Source organism: Palaemon carinicauda, chromosome 23 (assembly GCF_036898095.1).
Source record: "Palaemon carinicauda isolate YSFRI2023 chromosome 23, ASM3689809v2, whole genome shotgun sequence".
In the NCBI taxonomy this organism is placed as follows: Eukaryota; Metazoa; Arthropoda; class Malacostraca; order Decapoda; family Palaemonidae; genus Palaemon; species Palaemon carinicauda.
Window position 1 is genome coordinate 64,171,060 of NC_090747.1, and position 17,159 is coordinate 64,188,218.

The window sequence follows — 17,159 nt, forward strand, 5'->3', positions numbered from 1 at the left end:
AGCTGTGGAGAGACCGAAACACAGCACCTTGAACTGGTAGATCTTGTTGTCTAGGCAGAATCTCAGGTACTTCCTGGAAGACGGATGGATTGGGATCTGGAAGTACGCATCCTTTAGATCCAGTGTACACATGAAGTCTTGTGGTCTCACCGCAAGTCTGACCGTGTCTGCTGTCTCCATGCTGAACCGGGTTTGTTTGACAAACCTGTTCAGAGCCGAGAGATCGATGACGGGTCTCCAGCCTCCAGTAGCCTTCTTTACAAGAAAGAGTCGACTGAAGAAGCCTGGAGAGCCGTCCACGACCTCCTGGAGAGCACCCTTCTCGAACATGGTCTCGACTTCGGCCTGAAGGGCCAGCCCCTTTGCCGATCCCATGGCATAGGAGCTCAACGACACTGGATTCGCTGTCAGGGGAGGTTGAGATGACGTGAACGGGACGCGATAACCTTGGCCGATCACTGAGACCGTCCAAGCATCGGCCCCGTGATGCTGCCACCTGCGGACGCAACGCTGAAGGCATCCCCCCACAGGTGGACACGCAGGGGGACTGCCACCCCTAGGGCTTGCGGCCGCGGCCGCCACCCCTAGAACTCTTGCCTCCCCTGGAGGACTTACCGCCCCTCTTGACCTTGGCTGGAAAGGGCTGGGGCTTAGACACCACTTTCTTAGCTGCCGGTGCCTGTTTGGGAGCCTTACGAGGCTGTTGCTGCTGTTGTGGCGGGGCTGGAGGCTTATAGGGCCGAGTTGTAAGGGCCCTGTGGAGGAGGGAGTCCGTGCTGGATTTCCTCCACCTCTCAGCCGTTCGCTCCAAGTCTTGAGGCTCAAACAGGCTCTCCCCCAGGAGGGAGGCATGTCGGAGCCTACACACATCTACGGCGGGGACCTTCGGATGGAATCTCTCGGACACAGCATCGCGACGCTTCAACACCGAGTTGGCCCACAGGGTGGTAACCTGGTGCGCCAAAAACTCGATGGAGCGGGTGCCCGAGAGCAAGAAGGTCTCTAGGGCCTTCCTATTGGTCTCCTTGGACAAGTCCTCCGATCGCAATAGGATGCCCAGAGATCCTAACCAGAAGTCCAGCCACGAAGTGGCCTGCATGGCACACTTAGCGACCTTCTCGTGGTTAAGGATCTCTGCCGCCGAGAACGACACCTGCCAGGCAGAGAGTTTCTCCAAGGGAACTCCCTTCGCCAGCTCCTCCACAGAGTGATGGAGAGGAAGAGCGAGGTTGTGCTCACCCAGGATCTCGAAATACCTCCTCTGCTGAAGGCGAGGAGGAGGGATGAGTTTGTTCCCGGCAGTGGAATGACTGGAGGAGGTAAGAAGTGCGAGCTGAGCATTGGCCCTAGCTCTGGCACTCTTCAGCCCCCGAGACCAGGGCAGAGCTGCACTGGTCTTAGGGGCCTTCCGAACGTCAAACACTTCATCCAGAATCGTGTCTTTGCCTTCACGGGGGGGGGGGGATGACTGGATCCGTAAGACTGTTAAGTTGCCTTATCAGGCTTAGGACCTGCCAGAAGGCATGTTCGGACTCTTGCTGTTCTCCTCCCTGCGGGCTGGCAGCTAAGTCTCCTGCCCCAGGAATCTCTTCCTGGGGTGATACGTGGACATTCCCCTGGGTAGTCGTGGGTTCCTGACGAATCCTTGCAGAGGATTTAGGGATGGTCTTGGAATCCTTGGGTTCCCTCCTGGGAGGGATACAGGATCCCAACAACGAGGTTCGAGGGGCCCCTTCCTCACGAGACGATTCTCCTGCCTGAAGCGAAGTCTCCCCCCCTGGTGCCGAGGGGAAGACTACCGCCCCACTGGACTCACCTGAGGACGGAAAGGCCTCGTCCACGGGAGAAGGAGAGAGTACTTGTGCAGGAGAGGGGACCCTCGACACCGACCTCTTGGGAACCAACTTCGCCCTGGGGGAAGTCACCACGAAGTCCACTCCTCTCTTTCTCTTCAGCGTAGGAGAGACAGCCGCTGGTTTGTTACCCTGGCCGGCGAGTGCTGGTTTCATAACCCTCACTAACGCCCGTGCCAGCGGACCAAACCAAGTCTGCTGCTCCAAGGACACAGAGTCCGAAATCCTCGCTAAGGTGAAAGGGATCGAGCGATCCTTTGGAGTGGACACGACGGTACCTGCCTGAAAAGAAGGTGGGGAAGAATGCTGTACTGACCTGTCTTCGTCCTGCACTACCAACCTGTGCTTGGATGGAGGTGATCCCGAGTGCCGTCTAGGAGCACGCGTCCCTGCTGCTACCACCGGCTGTGGAATTCGCCGCGAACTATGGTCGCGCGAATGCGAACGGTCGCGCGGGCGCGCAGGCGAGTGGGCGTGAGGGTGGGCAGGTAAATGAACACGTGTCCGAGGCGACGAACGCAAGCGATGGCGCGACGGCGAGGGATCGTGCTGCCGCGTAGGTGAAGAAGATCGCTGGCGATGTAGATCCACAGGCGATCGATGACGCGCTGTGGTATGTCGATGCACTGATGTGCGATGGTGAGCAGCATGCGCAGGTGAATGACCGCGTGCTGGTAAGCGATGGCGAGCAGCATGTGTAGGTGAATGATCGCGTGATAGGGTGCGATGGTGATCAGCATCCGCAAGAGGGCGATCGTTCAGGGTTGTGCGATGAGGAGCAGCATGCGTAAGCGGGCGATCGTGCAGGGTTGTGCGATGGCGAGCAGCATGCGCAGGTGAATGATCGCGTGAAAGGGTGCGATGGTGATCAGCATCCGCAGGAGGGCGATCGTTCAGGGTTGTGCGATGAGGAGCAGCATGCGTAAGCGGGCGATCGTGCAGGGTTGTGCGATGGCGAGCAGCATGCGCAGGTGAATGATCGCGTGAAAGGGTGCGATGGTGATCAGCATCCGCAGGAGGGCGATCGTTCAGGGTTGTGCGATGAGGAGCAGCATGCGTAAGCGGGCGATCGTGCAGGGTTGTGCGATGGCGAGCAGCATGCGCAGGTGAATGATCGCGTGAAAGGGTGCGATGGTGATCAGCATCCGCAGGAGGGCGATCGTTCAGGGTTGTGCGATGAAGAGCAGCATGCGTAAGCGGGCGATCATGCAGGGTCGTGCGATGGCGAGCAGCTGTGTAGGTGATCGCTGGCGAGCAGAAGGTCGACGCGTGTCCTGTGAGAGGACAGGTGGTGCGGCGCATTCACGAGCAGGAACGGGAAGATCGCTGGCGCGTTGGCGAACATGTGTTTCTGACACACGCGCAGCACGATGTTGCGTAGCCACAGGACCAGGTGGATGGTGAGCAGGGAGTTCAGCAGGAACTAAAGGGTGGTCAGAGACCGCAGGGCGATGGTCCTCAAATGAGCGCTGACGAGCAGGAGAGCGCTGGCGAGGGGGGCGAACATCAGGAGAGAGCCGACGAGCAGGAGAGTCTTGGCGAGCAGGAGATCGTCGACGAGCAGGAGATCACTGGCGAGCAGGAGAGCGCTTGTGCGCTAGCCCTGCTCGCGTAAGGGAAGAATCCCTTAGCCCCGAAGGGACCGTTGCCCGTCGGGTGACGAGTTCTCCAGAAGGCGAAGATCCGGCAGGAGATGGTGAGCGGTCTGCTGAGAGGTTCAAGGAGGGCGGAGCAGTCGGTTGAGGCTGACGAGGAGAGTCCCCCCCGGAGGACGAAGACCCAAAAAGGCGCCTCCTAGTCCCCCTGTAAGGGGAAGGGAGGCCCTTGTGGCGTAGAGGGCGGTGAGCCTTACGGCGGAGGCGGCCTCGGGGGAGATCGTCGGGACCATCGGTCCTCCGAAGGGGAGTCTCCGTCAAAACACTTCCCTCAGAAGGAAGCTGGGCAGCAGTCGAGACCGAAGGACTCACTTCCCCCTTCGAAGGATGCACGGAAGGAGGAGGAGAGCCTTGAGCACCATCACCAGCAACAGCACCTGCGTCGGAAGGCCCAGCCACGTCGGAGGCCTCTGTCACCACGACGTCGACAATAGACAGAGGGTCTACCTCCGCTACCACCGGCGACTGTTTAACAGCGGCCCCCAACGAGACAAGGTCAATAAGAGCGACCCTGGAGGGCAAGCCCTTAAGCCCCAGGGACGACCAAATCTGTAAAAGATCATCACTGGATAAGGCATTATTATCAATAACCTCCCCCGGAGGAGGAGGGGGAACCGCCTCGCTATGGAAGGCGACGCCCTCTCCCCCCACCGAAGGTAGGGAAACAGAACAAGGGTCTGCGCTCCCACTCGGACGACTCTCCTTAGGAGGCGGACGAGGGGGAGCTTCGGAGGAGGTTTGGGCGGCGGAAGAAGAGTCCCGAGAACCTTCCTCCTTCAAGGCTAACCCCGGAGGAGAACGGTCTCTCTTGGACTTCTTCTTACGCCGACGGCCAAACCTCTCCCACTGGGAGGCAGACCACTCCCTGCACTCACGGCACATGTTATCCTGGTCGCACCGTCGGCCCCGACATTGAGGGCAGAGGGTGTGAGGATCCGTAATCACGTCCGACATGAAAGTCCCACAAGGACGGCCGGCAACTCCAGGGCATGTACGCATAGTAAATATAAGAAAATAACTGAAGGTCAACTTCCAGCCAATCACACAAGCTGAAAAGAAAAAGCAGAAAATTAAAGGCTGTCACGAAGGCGATGAACAGACACGTCTGATCACCGCCGAGCCAAAAGTGAAGTGAAGCAAGTCACCGGTGTGTGGAGGGGGGAGGGGTAGCAAGCTACCCTTCCCCACCCCCCGCTAACTAGCGCGGGGGTAATTAACCCTCGTTAAAAACTATTGGCTCGTCATTTCAGCTGCGCTAAAAGTAATACCCTTTGTAAATAGCGTGGTTTGTATTTCGGTTACGGAACAAATACATTATTATACATTATCATACAGCTATGTATGAAATACTAGACTTACAATATCAAATATTGTGAATATAAACATATGAAATGTAATACTTACTTGCTTTGCTTTTTCCTAGGCAATCCAACTCATTGAAGTTGGGTATGAATATAGAGCACAATTCCTCCCATGCCTTTGCTTTCAAAACTTTGTTGCTGTATTCCTTGAGGCGCATGTCCCAAATCGCTGGCCTATCTTGTATTTCAATAATAAATCGGTCTGTGTCAAAGCTGAATGAAACCATGGCAGATACAGCCCGGACTACAAGTTTGTCAAGTCACGCTCTGCAAACAATAACGAATAGTATTTCAAATAATGCCAAATGTGGGAAACAAATTTTAAATACGATTACAATGACAGAATAACGCCAATGATATCTTACTTAGCAGTGATTAAATTTATTTGAATAAATGATTAAATTATAAACAAATAGTTAAAACAACATGCGAAAAACTGCGTCCGGTAATATTTCATTGAATTTAGAATTTCATTTGTATTGAACTTTTTTATAACTTACATTTATTAACTTATCGTTGAAACCAGGAAGGTTATTTATTAAGTACGGTTTGTCTGTTTATAAATAAATATTGACCTTTCACACTGAAAAAAGAATGCTAAGTCCATATAATGGATGCATTAATTGCTATCAACTAGCGACCGTCTATATTGTGGATGCATTTTTTTTATCCTTTCTCCCACATACGTATGCCTTTAGCTCCGCCTTCTATTGACGTCACAGGCTACTTTAACCAATCAGTGATCGTTTACAAAGCAAAGTTGCCAGAAATCTTATACTTTGAGGTTATAGGAGTGTACTAAGCATGCGCCGTTGGCGATGTGGGTAGGTGCCGTTTGGCTTATCGGTCGAGATTTTGTTATCTGTTGGCGCGATAAAAGATAACTTTTTTTTATGGAAAATTAAGAGTTAATTTGTTTTATAATGGCTAATATAAACTACCTTTATGATTCAGAAACAAGTGCAGATGATTTGGACAGCCATAGTTAGCATGATAGTGATGATTATATGACTGATAGCGATGTTTATGATGACGATCTTGACACTGAACCTGTTGCCTCATCCTGGGCACGTTTATCCGCCTGAAGGTATTGACTGTGGGAGTGATTTGGTTTTTACCCAAAGAAATGTAGTTCCTTTAAGGATTCCTAACCGTAATTCACAGCCTATTGAATACTTTTCTTTATTTATAACTGATGATATTATAGACATTCTTGTTTATGAGACTAACATATATGCCAACAGATTTTTAGCTAGTAAGGAAGAGTGGATTAGAGAACATCCACGAAGCAAATACAAAAGCTGGAAACCAGTAACTCATGAAAGTATGAAAAAGCTTTTAGCTTTTAGTTTGCTCATGGGATTGATAAAAGTGCAGGATATAAAAGATTTTTGGCGTACGTTTCGTTCAAGTAGAATTCCTTTTTTTGGAGAAACCATGCCACGAGATGAATATCTTCTAATTAGTCAATTTCTTCATTTGAATGATAACACCTTGAATAAGCCCAGAGGTGACCCACAGTATGACCCATGGTTTCGAGTACGCCCTCTTTTAGATTCCTGCAATAAGTCATTCAAGGATCATTACAATCTTCACGAGACTGTCTCCCTTGATGAAAGTATGATTGGTATGCATAATAGGAGTGCATTTATACAATACTGTATATGCCCAATAAACGGCACTGTAGGTATGGGGTAAAAAAAAGTTTGAACTTTGTGAAGCTTCCACTGGATATGTTTATCATATAGATTTATATTCAGGGCGTGATTTTTATGCTACTGGAAGTCAGCAAGGCTTTACTCATACAGTAGTAATGAATATAATGGAGAAAAGCAAGGTTCTGAATAAAGGTTATCATCTGATTACTGACAACTTTTATACAAAGATTCCTCTAGCAGAAGCCCTACTAACACAAAAGACATCCCTCACAGGAACATTAAAGATTAATTCTAGATTTTTGCCTCCAATTTTGGTCAAGCAGAAGCTCAGCACAGGTGACACTGTCTATGTAAGAAAAGGAAAGTTGCTTACGTGTGGTTTCAAAGAGAAAGAAACTCGCAAGCCAGTTGACCTTTTGACAACATATGCTCATGCTGAAAATACCACATTGCAGACAAGACATGGAGAAAAATGTTATTTTTATTAGTAAAATAAATTTTTGAATATACTTACCCGATAATCATGTAGCTGTCAACTCCGTTGCCCGACAGAATTCTATGGAGGGATACGCCAGCTATCACAATACTAGAAGGGGGTGTACTTACCAGCGCCACCTGTGGCCAGGTACTATAGTACTTCTTGTTGACACCTCTTCAATTTTTCCTCGGTCCACTGGTTCTCTATGGGGAGGAAGGGAGGGTCGATTAAATCATGATTATCGGGTAAGTATATTCAAAAATTTATTTTACTAATAAAAATAACATTTTTCAATATTAAACTTACCCGATAATCATGTAGCTGATTCACACCCAGGGGGGTGGGTGAAAACCAGTGTACAAGATTAAAGGATAGCTAAGTATCCCATATTTCATATAACAGTTATCTCAAATAACAATGAAATAATAAGTACCTGGTAAGGAAGTCGAATTGAACCGTTACTCTGCCTCTTTTTTAAGTTCGTCTTCCTTACTGAGCGCAGCGTTCCTCTTGGAGGCTGAATCAACTCAAAGGTGCTAAAGTATATAGGGCTGCAACCCCTACTAAAGGACCTCTACACAACCTCTAACCCAGGCGCTTCTCAAGAATGAATTGACCACCCGCCAAATCAAAAGGATGCGGAAGGCTTCTTAGCCTACCGTAACAACCATAAAAACAACAATAAAAGCATTCAAGAGAAAGGTTAAAAAAAAGGTTATGGGATTAAGGGAATGTAGTGGCTGAGCCCTCACCTACTACTGCACTCGCTGCTACGAATGGTCCCAGGGTGTAGCAGTTCTCGTAAAGAGACTGGACATCTTTAAGATAAAATGATGCAAACACTGACTTGCTCCTCCAATAGGTTGCATCCATTATGCTCTGCAGAGAACGGTTTTTATTAAAGGCCATCGAAGTAGCTACGGCTCTTACTTCGTGGGTCCTTACCTTCAGCAATGCAAGGTCTTCCTCCTTTAAGTGAGAATGGGCTTCTCTAATCAGAAGCCTTATATAATACGAAACCCCGTTCTTGGACATGGGCCTCGAAGGTTTCTTGATGGCACACCATAAGGCTTCTGACTGTCCTCGAATAGGTTTAGACCTATTAAGATAATACTTGAGAGCTCTGACAGGGCAAAGAACTCTCTCTAGTTCGTTACCTACCATGTTGGAGAGGCTAGGTATTTCAAACGATCTAGGCCAAGGACGTGAAGGAAGTTCGTTCTTTGCTAGGAATCCGAGCTGAAAAGAACATGTTGCAGATTCGGTCGTGAAACCAATGTTCTTGCTGAAGGCATGAACCTCACTGACTCTCTTAGCTGTTGCAAGGCAGACGAGAAAAAGAGTCTTGAGGGTAAGGTCCTTGAAGGAAGCTGACTGGAGAGGTTCGAACCTAGGTGACATAAGGAACCTTAAGACTACGTCTAGGTTCCAGCCTGGAGTGGATAGACGACGCTCTTTAGAAGTCTCAAAAGACTTAAGGATGTCTTGAAGGTCCTTGTTGGAAGAAAGGTCCAAACCTCTGTGGCGGAGAACTGAAGCCAACATACTCCTATACCCTTTAATCGTAGGGGCTGAAAGGGATCTCTCATTCCTAAGATGTAAAAGGAAGTCAGCTATTTGGGTCACAGAGGTATTGGTAGAGGATACTGAATTGGCTCTACACCAGCTCCGGAAGACTTCCCACTTAGATTGGTAGACTCTACGAGTGGAAACCCTTCTAGCTCTGGCAATCGCACTGGCTGCCTCCTTCGAAAAGCCTCTAGCTCTAGCGAATCTTTCGACAGTCTGAAGACAGTCAGCCGAAGAGCGTGGAGGTTTGGGTGCAACCTGTCTACGTGAGGTTGACGTAGAAGGTCCACTCTTAGAGGTAGAGTCCTGGGGATGTCGACTAGCCATTGAAGTACCTCTGTGAACCATTCTCTTGCAGGCCAAAGGGGAGCAACCAGCGTCAGCCGTGTCCCTTCGTGCGAGATGAATTTCTGCAGAACTTTGTTTATTATCTTGAACGGTGGGAATGCGTAAAGGTCGAGATGGGACCAGTTCAGTAGAAAAGCATCCACATGAACTGCTGCAGGGTCTGGAACTGGGGAACAGTACAGCGGAAGTCTCTTGGTCATGGAGGTGGCAAACAGATCTATGGTAGGTTGACCCCACAAGGTCCAAAGTCTGTTGCACACACTCTTGTGGAGGGTCCATTCCGTGGGAATGACCTGATTCCTTCTGCTTAGGCGATCTGCTGAGACGTTCATGTTGCCCTGAATGAACCTCGTGACCAAAGTGAGGTTTTGACTTCTTGACCAAATGAGGAGGTCCCTTGCCATCTCGTATAGGCTCCTCGAATGGGTCCCTCCTTGCTTGGAGATGTAAGCCAAGGCTGTGGTGTTGTCTGAGTTCACCTCCACCACTTTGCCTAGCAGGAGGGACTTGAAGTTCAGCAGGGCTAAATGAACTGCTAGTAGCTCCTTGCAGTTGATGTGGAGCGTTCCCTGTTCCTCGTTCCACGTTCCCGAGCATTCCCGTCCGTTCAAGGTCGCACCCCAGCCCGAGTCCGATGCATCTGAGAAGAGATGAAGATTGGGGGTCTGAATAGCCAACGATAGGCCCTCCCTGAGAAGGAGATTGTTCTTCCACCACAAGAGAGTGGTCTTCATCTCTTTGGTGACTGGGATAGAGACTGCTTCGAGAGTCAAACCCTTGTCCCAATGAGCTGCAAGATGGAATTGAAGAGGGCGGAGGTGGAGTCTCCCTAGCTCGACGAACAGGGCCAGTGATGAAAGGGTCCCTGTGAGACTCATCCACTGTCTCACCGAGCAACTGCTCCTCTTCAGCATGCTCATGATGCACTCTAGGGCTTGGCTTATCCTGGGGGCCGATGGAAAAGCCCGAAAATCCTGACTCCGAATCTCCATTCCCAGGTACACAATGGATTGGGAGGGAATGAGCTGAGACTTTTCTATGTTGACTAACAGACCCAGTTCTCTGATTAAGTCCAAAGTCCAGTTGAGACTCTCCAGACAGCGACGACTCGTGGAGGCTCTCAACAGCCAGTCGTCTAAGTAGAGGGAGGCTCTGATGTCCGATAAGTGGAGGAATTTTGCTATATTCCTCATCAGATGCGTGAACACCATAGGAGCTGTGCTTAGGCCAAAACACAGGGCTTGGAATTGGTAGACAACCTTTCTAAAAACGAATCTCAGGAAAGGTTGGGAGTCTGGATGAATAGGAACGTGAAAGTAGGCATCTTTCAAGTCCAACGAGACCATCCAGTCCTCCTGCCTGACCGCTGCTAGGACCGACTTCGTCGTCTCCATCGTGAACGTCTGCTTGGTGACATACGCATTGAGCGCGCTGACGTCCAGCACCGGTCTCCAACCTCCTGTCTTCTTGGCCACCAGAAAGAGACGGTTGTAGAAGCCCGGGGATTGATGGTCCCGGACTATAACCACTGCCTTCTTCTGCACAAGTAGCGACACCTCCTGGTGCAACGCTAGCCTCTTGTCCTCTTCTTTGTAGTTGGGAGAGAGGTTGATGGGAGATGTGGTCAGAGGGGGTTTGAGGCAGAATGGAATCCTGTAACCCTCCCTCAGCCAACTGACAGACTGGGCGTCTGCACCTCTCTTTTCCCAGGCTTGCCAGAAGCTCTTGAGTCTGGCTCCTACTGCTGTCTGGAGATGCGGAGAGTCAGTTTTTTCCTTTAGAGGCCTTGGAACCTTTCCTAGACTTGCTCCTGGAAGAGTCTGGACGGGAGCTTCCTCGGCTGGGGGCTCTACCACAAAAGGGCGGTATGAACCTCGTAGCAGGAGTATCAGCCACTGGGGTGCGATAAGTCCTGGGGACTGAGGTAGCAACCTTAGTCTTACGAGCCGATGAGGCTACAAGATCATGTGTGTCCTTTTGTATCAGGGCAGCAGACAAGTCCTTAACCAGCTCTTCGGGGAAGAGGAACTTCGAGAGCGGAGCGAAAAGGAGTTGTGACCTTTGACAAGGTGTAATGCTGGAGGACAGGAAGGTACAAAGCTGTTCCCTTTTCTTAAGAACCCCTGATACAAACATCGACGCAAGCTCGCCAGAACCATCTCTAATGGCCTTATCCATGCAGGACATTAATAGCATGGCAGAATCCTTGTCCGCAGGGGAGGTCTTCTTGCTGAGGGCCCCCAGGCACCAGTCTAGGAAGTTGAACATCTCAAATGCTCTAAAAACACCCTTCAGGAAGTGATCAAGGTCTGAGAAGGTCCAGCAAACCTTAGAGCGCCTCATTGCAGTTCTACGAGGCGAGTCTACCAGACTTGAGAAGTCAGCCTGGGCAGAGGCAGGTACTCCCAAGCCTGGTTCCTCTCCTGTGGCATACCAAACGCCCGCTTTAGAAGTGAGCTTAGTCGGAGGAAACATGAACGAAGTCTTGCCAAGGTGTTGCTTAGTCTGCAACCACTCCCCTAAGATCCTTAACGCTCTCTTAGAGGACCTTGCTAGGACTAGCTTAGTATAGGAAGACTTAGCTGGCTGCATGCCCAGCGAAAACTCAGATGGTGGAGAGCGGGGAATAGCAGAGACAAAGTGGTCTGGGTATACCTCCCTAAACAGAGCCAAGACCTTACGAAAGTCAATAGAAGGCGGAGAAGGCTTGGATTCATCCACGTCTGATGAGGGATCCAGGTGTGCCGCCTCATCACCAGAGTGAAGCGAAGAGATCGGAAAGGTATGCTGAACAGCAGAGTCAGAACGAGCTGGAACAACAATATTAGTGGTTTCCTCTTCAAGAATCTGTTGAGGGAACACCTGAGTCTCAGACTGCAAAGGCTGAACAAAAGAAGCAGAAGGTAGGCGCATGGGTGGAGGAGGCTGACTCCTGGCATGAGTGGCTGAACTCAAGGATTGCGCTTGCTGAGTGGATGGCGGAAGCGGAGTAGCAAGTTCCTGTTCCTGCGGTGTGAGCGTAGAGCGATGAGGTAGAGGCTGCGCAGAACGTAGTAAAAGTCTCGCAAGCTGAGGCTCCTGAGGCGCAAGGCTAAGGTGTTGTGGTGCTTGCCTTGCGGAGGGTTGAGCTCGCTGCAGCGAGAGCTGAGGAGACTGACTCATGGAAGGGAGAGGTTGTTGTACCTCAACCGAGTGTTGCATCACTGGTGGAGCAGCAAGTGGAAGCGGAGGAAGAGAGGTATAAGCCTCCTGATCCCATTGCTGAGGTTCCCTTAAGGAAGGCGGAGGCTGTACACCACTGGGAAAAGTAAACTCAGAACGTGGCTCAACATCGTACGCCTGGCAGGCGGTACTGCGGTCAGGCGGAGCGAGCGCAGGCGGAGCGAGTGCAGGCGGAGGCGGAGGCGCAACCTTCTCAGCCCGACACTCACGCATCAAGACCGAAAGCTGTGCCTGCATGGACTGCAGTAGAGACAACTTGGGGTCGGCAGACACTACGGTCTGCTGAGGTAAAGCCTTAACAGCAGAGATCTGTTGCGGCAGAACCTTACTCCTCTTGGGCGGAGTGCAGTCGACTGATGACTGCGGCGAGTCAGAGCTGAGCCAATGACTGCAGCCCGGTTGAACACTCGCGGACTGGACTCTGCGTTTGAGTGGTCTAGAGACCTGAGTCCAGCGTTTCTTCCCTGACAATAGATCAGCGGACGAGTAAAAGACGGGCTCAATCGTCTGCAGGTGGGAGTGACGGTCTCTGGAAGACACGCCCGCAACCACCGAGGATACTTCTGTGCGCCGATCAAGGCCTGCCGAACCCTTTTGCCCTTCGACATTGCTTCTCCCCTGGGCTTGGGAGCTTGCAAGAGGTCCCGGACTGGGAGGACGACTGGCACGCACAGAAGTATCCTCACGCACCACACTGACACTGACACTAGCACTTGGCACTGCACTGACACTAGCACTCGTCACAGCACTGGCACTAATTCCACCCACTGCACTCTTGACCTTAAGTTCCTTGACTTCGGCCATAAGAGACTTATGATCACTTACCACTGACTCTACTTTATCGCCTAAGGCCTGAATAGCACGCAACACAACAGACATATCAGGCTGAGGGCAAATAGTAGGTTCGGGGGTAGCCACTACAGGGGTAGGAAAAGGTAGGGGATCATGAGGTGAGGAAAAAAGTGAAGAGTGAGAAGAACTCCTCCTAACTCTGCCTCTCTCTAACTTAGTTGAATATTTCAAAAGACGGACAAAATCAAGTTCCGAAAGTCCGGCGCATTCCTCACATCGATTTTCTAACTGACAGGGCCTATCCCTACAGTCAGAACAAGCGGTGTGAGGATCTACCGAGGCCTTTGGAATACGCCTATTACAAGACCTACATCGCCTATGGGTGGGGGCTTGCGAAATGTCAGACATCTTGAATCCAAAGAGTTAGCCAAGTGGGGTTCCAAAATCAAGCAAAAGATCGTTAACCGTTAATCAGGACTATATAAAAGCTATCTAAGCTAATATAAGAAGGTTTCCAGTAAAGCGACAGCCGAAATCAAAGAGAAATACTTCACCAAAAGTCGTGAAAATACTCCAAGAACATGAGCGTATCCCAGAACGTCTTGCCGGAAGCACGACAGAGGAAAAATTGAGGAGGTGTCAACAAGAAGTACTATAGTACCTGGCCACAGGTGGCGCTGGTAAGTACACCCCCTTCTAGTATTGTGATAGCTGGCGTATCCCTCCATAGAATTCTGTCGGGCAACGGAGTTGACAGCTACATGATTATCGGGTAAGTTTAATATTGAAAAAATACAGTAACCAGTGCTGCCAATGTCTGATGTAGATCAAATGTTAGCATTCCAAGCTAACATTCGCACGCTTACGTACGTACATACATACCAGTTTTAGATCTTCTGCGCAAAAACTTTTCCCCCATCAATTGGATATCTTCTTCCCTAACCGTGAAATGTAACTCTCCGTCTCTCTTCCAGCTCTGTTCAAGTCTATTACATGATTGCTTATGTAATACCCCCGTATATATATTACTTTTGACCCTAAAATTTCTCGTTTTATTGTCCTATACCTTATAAAATCAACTCATTTTATATTCCCATTCAATATTATTTATCATACATTGCATTTTATCTTCCTATATTGGTTTTATTCCTTTTGTTATTTCTTTCTCACACCCAGATTTCACATAAATACTTGCTCTATACAAGTTTCCCTATCCAGTTCATTCATGTTTACCCTCTAGACTCCGTTGTTTTCCCATTAACCCATCACGAACCTATACGTATTCAAAGTTTACGCACGGGGGTTGTCAGTTAATATTTCCCTACCCCCTTCCTTTATCTCTTTAAGTGATCTGTTCATACACCTTCCACCAAATCCTTTTCCCTGGAAACCTTTGTCCAAGTAAGGTGTCTGTCATATCAAATGAAATTTATTTTTTCGTATTTTGTGATGGAGGAATTTATAGAAACTTGTAACGGCTGCAGTATTCCATACCTAAAAGTATTTGCTAAATTCCATGGTGATTTTTATGTTTCTACATCCAATGTTGGTAATTTCCTTAAAGCACAAGATGTAATTCCTCAACACTTACAGTGCCTCAAGTGCCGTTGCCTCCTATCTTACAGGAAAGACACTCACGTGTTTTATTGTAATACCGAAACCAAGATACCTAAAACCAAAAAGAAACGTCGCTGTGGTTATACCGTTACTTCTTATAAAGGTACATTTTTGGGAAAAAGTCGCCAACCCCCATGGAAGATAATACTATTTAAAGTTAAGCCATCATTCTCACCCTCCCATGTCCCGCAAGTTTCGACGTCCCCTTCATAAAGGTAAGTCCTTCAACAACAGTCATTATATGTGTTTTGTGACCTGTTAACTTCTAGGTTAGGTTAGGTGGGTTTGTTAGGTTCTGTACCCTTTTTGTACCTTTTTATACATTGTGTAAAGTGCATATGGAACAATTCATTAAAATACACATGATAATATTACCGTAGCATTGCTACCGTTAGCAATGCCTTTTCAACGTTGTTAACACTGTGTATCGTTGGTAACGTTGCTTATTTTAACATTCCTAGTATATAAGTGAGTTTTGTGACCTGGAAACTCCTAGGATAGGTTAGGTGGGTTTGTTAGGCTCTGTACCCTTTTTGTACTTTTTAGATATTGTGTAAAACTTAAATGGAAAAATTATTTAAAATACGTATAGAAATATCTAACATTACTATCGCTAGTAATGTCACCGTACCGTTGGTAACACTGTGTATCATTCGTATCGTGGCCAATTTTACCCTTCTCAGTAAATACCTGAGGTGTGTGACCTGTCAACTACTAGGTTAGGTTAGGTGGGTTTGTTAGGTTCTGTACCCTTTTTGTAATTTTTATATTGTCTAACTGGTAATATTACCGTAACAATACCAGTCATCGTTGGTAACACTGTGTATCATTGGTAACGTTGCTAATGTTATCGTTCGCAGTACAATCGTGAGTGAAGTGACACCGTTGAACAAGTGCTTATATTTAAGTATTTTAACACAACATATATGACAACAGTGATAATATTTAACTATTTTAACAGAAAATATATGTTTTTCTGTAGAAAATAACATGATTTAACCGGTTTTCACCTTCATTTCATCCGTAATAACAGCAACCAATTCCAACTTAAAGTTAGTCGAATTGGTTGATCTGTTTGTTTAAGGTTGAAATGAAGGTCAAATTCGGTTAAATCACGTTATTTACTAAAGGAAAACATATATTTTCTGCTCGAAATCACACCCTGTAATACAATACAACTTTACCCAATAAATGCCCCATTCAAAATGCTCATCTTCTTGTGGTTTTAATGATACTAAATACTTATATATTAGAGTGAAAAATATATTATTTACAGAATTTTTTTCTATAAATATTAATAAACCGTTGTCGTCCTTTGTGGGTTAATAACTTACCTTGTTTGAACAGCGGGACAACACACACTTTCCCTTACGAAGTTTCGAGCATTACTGAGTGATATGTGGTCGCCACACGCCACTCGCCAGACGTCGCTAGTGTGCTCTCAGCCAACCACAAACTGCGCTGGTTGTGGCGGGGACGAGCGACAGCTGACCACAGTCGCGAATCGCGACCCACATGTGATCGTCAAAGCTTGTAAACAATGGGAACCTAAGGGAGAAAATATCCCAGGCACAAAACGCAGCCACTTGTGGCTCTACAAAGTAGCCAGTGTACTTAGGCCCTAATGGCAATTCCTCCTTGATAATATCAAATAATCCCAGTTTCCTTTATATTAGTAGGAATCTCGTTGACGTTTCCACAAGCACGTGTGAACCAGATTCTAAGTGACCATTTTCTGCTTTCTTCTCCTTTTGTGCATAATTCGCATGTTTTTTGCAGACACTAACCGCATGTATGAAAACTTCTTCTTGGGCATGATTAGTATTCAAATAAATACGATAAGAACAGATAAGAGTCGATACGCGACAGACACAAAGTTTGCGCAGACTTCAGATTCCTCGTTGCTCTCACTCTCAGCAGGTTCAGCCGTTCAGGTTGAAGGTTCTGGTGTGAGGCATAGCCTTTACAAAGGCGCCTCCAAAGTTTATCTTCTTGTACTGTTTTGTATTTTCTTCCACATAAGGTTTAATACTTCTTTTTTTTCTTTTCTACATTTCTTTCACTAAATTAAGATAATCCTATTATTTTCTTTATGTCTTCTTCGTATGTTTGTTTTAGCTCAATTACTTCATTCCTTTCTTTTCTATATTTCTGGCAAAACAATAAAAAATGTATCAAATCTTCCTCCCCATTTTCACAAAAATTACATTGTGTCTATTTACAATATTTAGTTTTAACGTATTAGTTCTTGCTCTAAAAAATATCACTGAAGCAAATGTATTGTCATAAATTAACTCTTCTTTCATTTCTTTCTTCCACGTTCTATATATTTCTAAGCTCACTTTACTTTTTATTTCTTCTTTCCACTTTTTAGTATCCCACTTTCTGGTTTCCGATTTTATTTCTGCCTTGTTCATTCTTCTTATTTGTCTTATACCTAAACTTAATTCTTCCAAATACTTTGCAGGTTGTTTCCACCATCTTCCTTCTTTTTCTTGAATATCCGGGATAATTGTTTTCGGTATTTCCTTCTTTCCATTCAGGGTACGATTTAAGTACTGCAGCTTCCCATCCATCACCCTTGCTTTCATAGAAGATGCACCTAT

General features: G+C 47.6%; 2 protein-coding genes across 3 annotated transcripts in view; one reads left to right on the forward strand and one right to left on the reverse strand.

Moving 5' to 3' along the window:
- The window catches only part of LOC137617136 (uncharacterized), a 40,062-nt gene extending 23,597 nt beyond the window's left edge, over nt 1–16,465 (reverse strand). For both annotated transcript variants that reach the window (XM_068346989.1, XM_068346990.1), the window contains exons 1-2: nt 15,888–16,465; nt 4,913–5,136 (exon numbers count right to left, since the gene is read on the reverse strand). In XM_068346989.1, the coding sequence (XP_068203090.1) occupies nt 4,913–5,096 (184 nt within the window). In that variant the 5' untranslated portion in view covers nt 5,097–5,136; nt 15,888–16,465. The remainder of the gene's footprint in view (nt 1–4,912; nt 5,137–15,887) is intronic.
- On the forward strand, nt 5,899–7,015 carry LOC137617628 (piggyBac transposable element-derived protein 4-like). Its single transcript, XM_068347634.1, has 2 exons — nt 5,899–6,496; nt 6,630–7,015. Exons 1-2 carry the CDS (start codon nt 5,899–5,901, stop codon nt 7,013–7,015), a joined length of 984 nt encoding a protein of 327 aa, XP_068203735.1.
- Nucleotides 16,466–17,159: the final 694 nt, after the last annotated feature.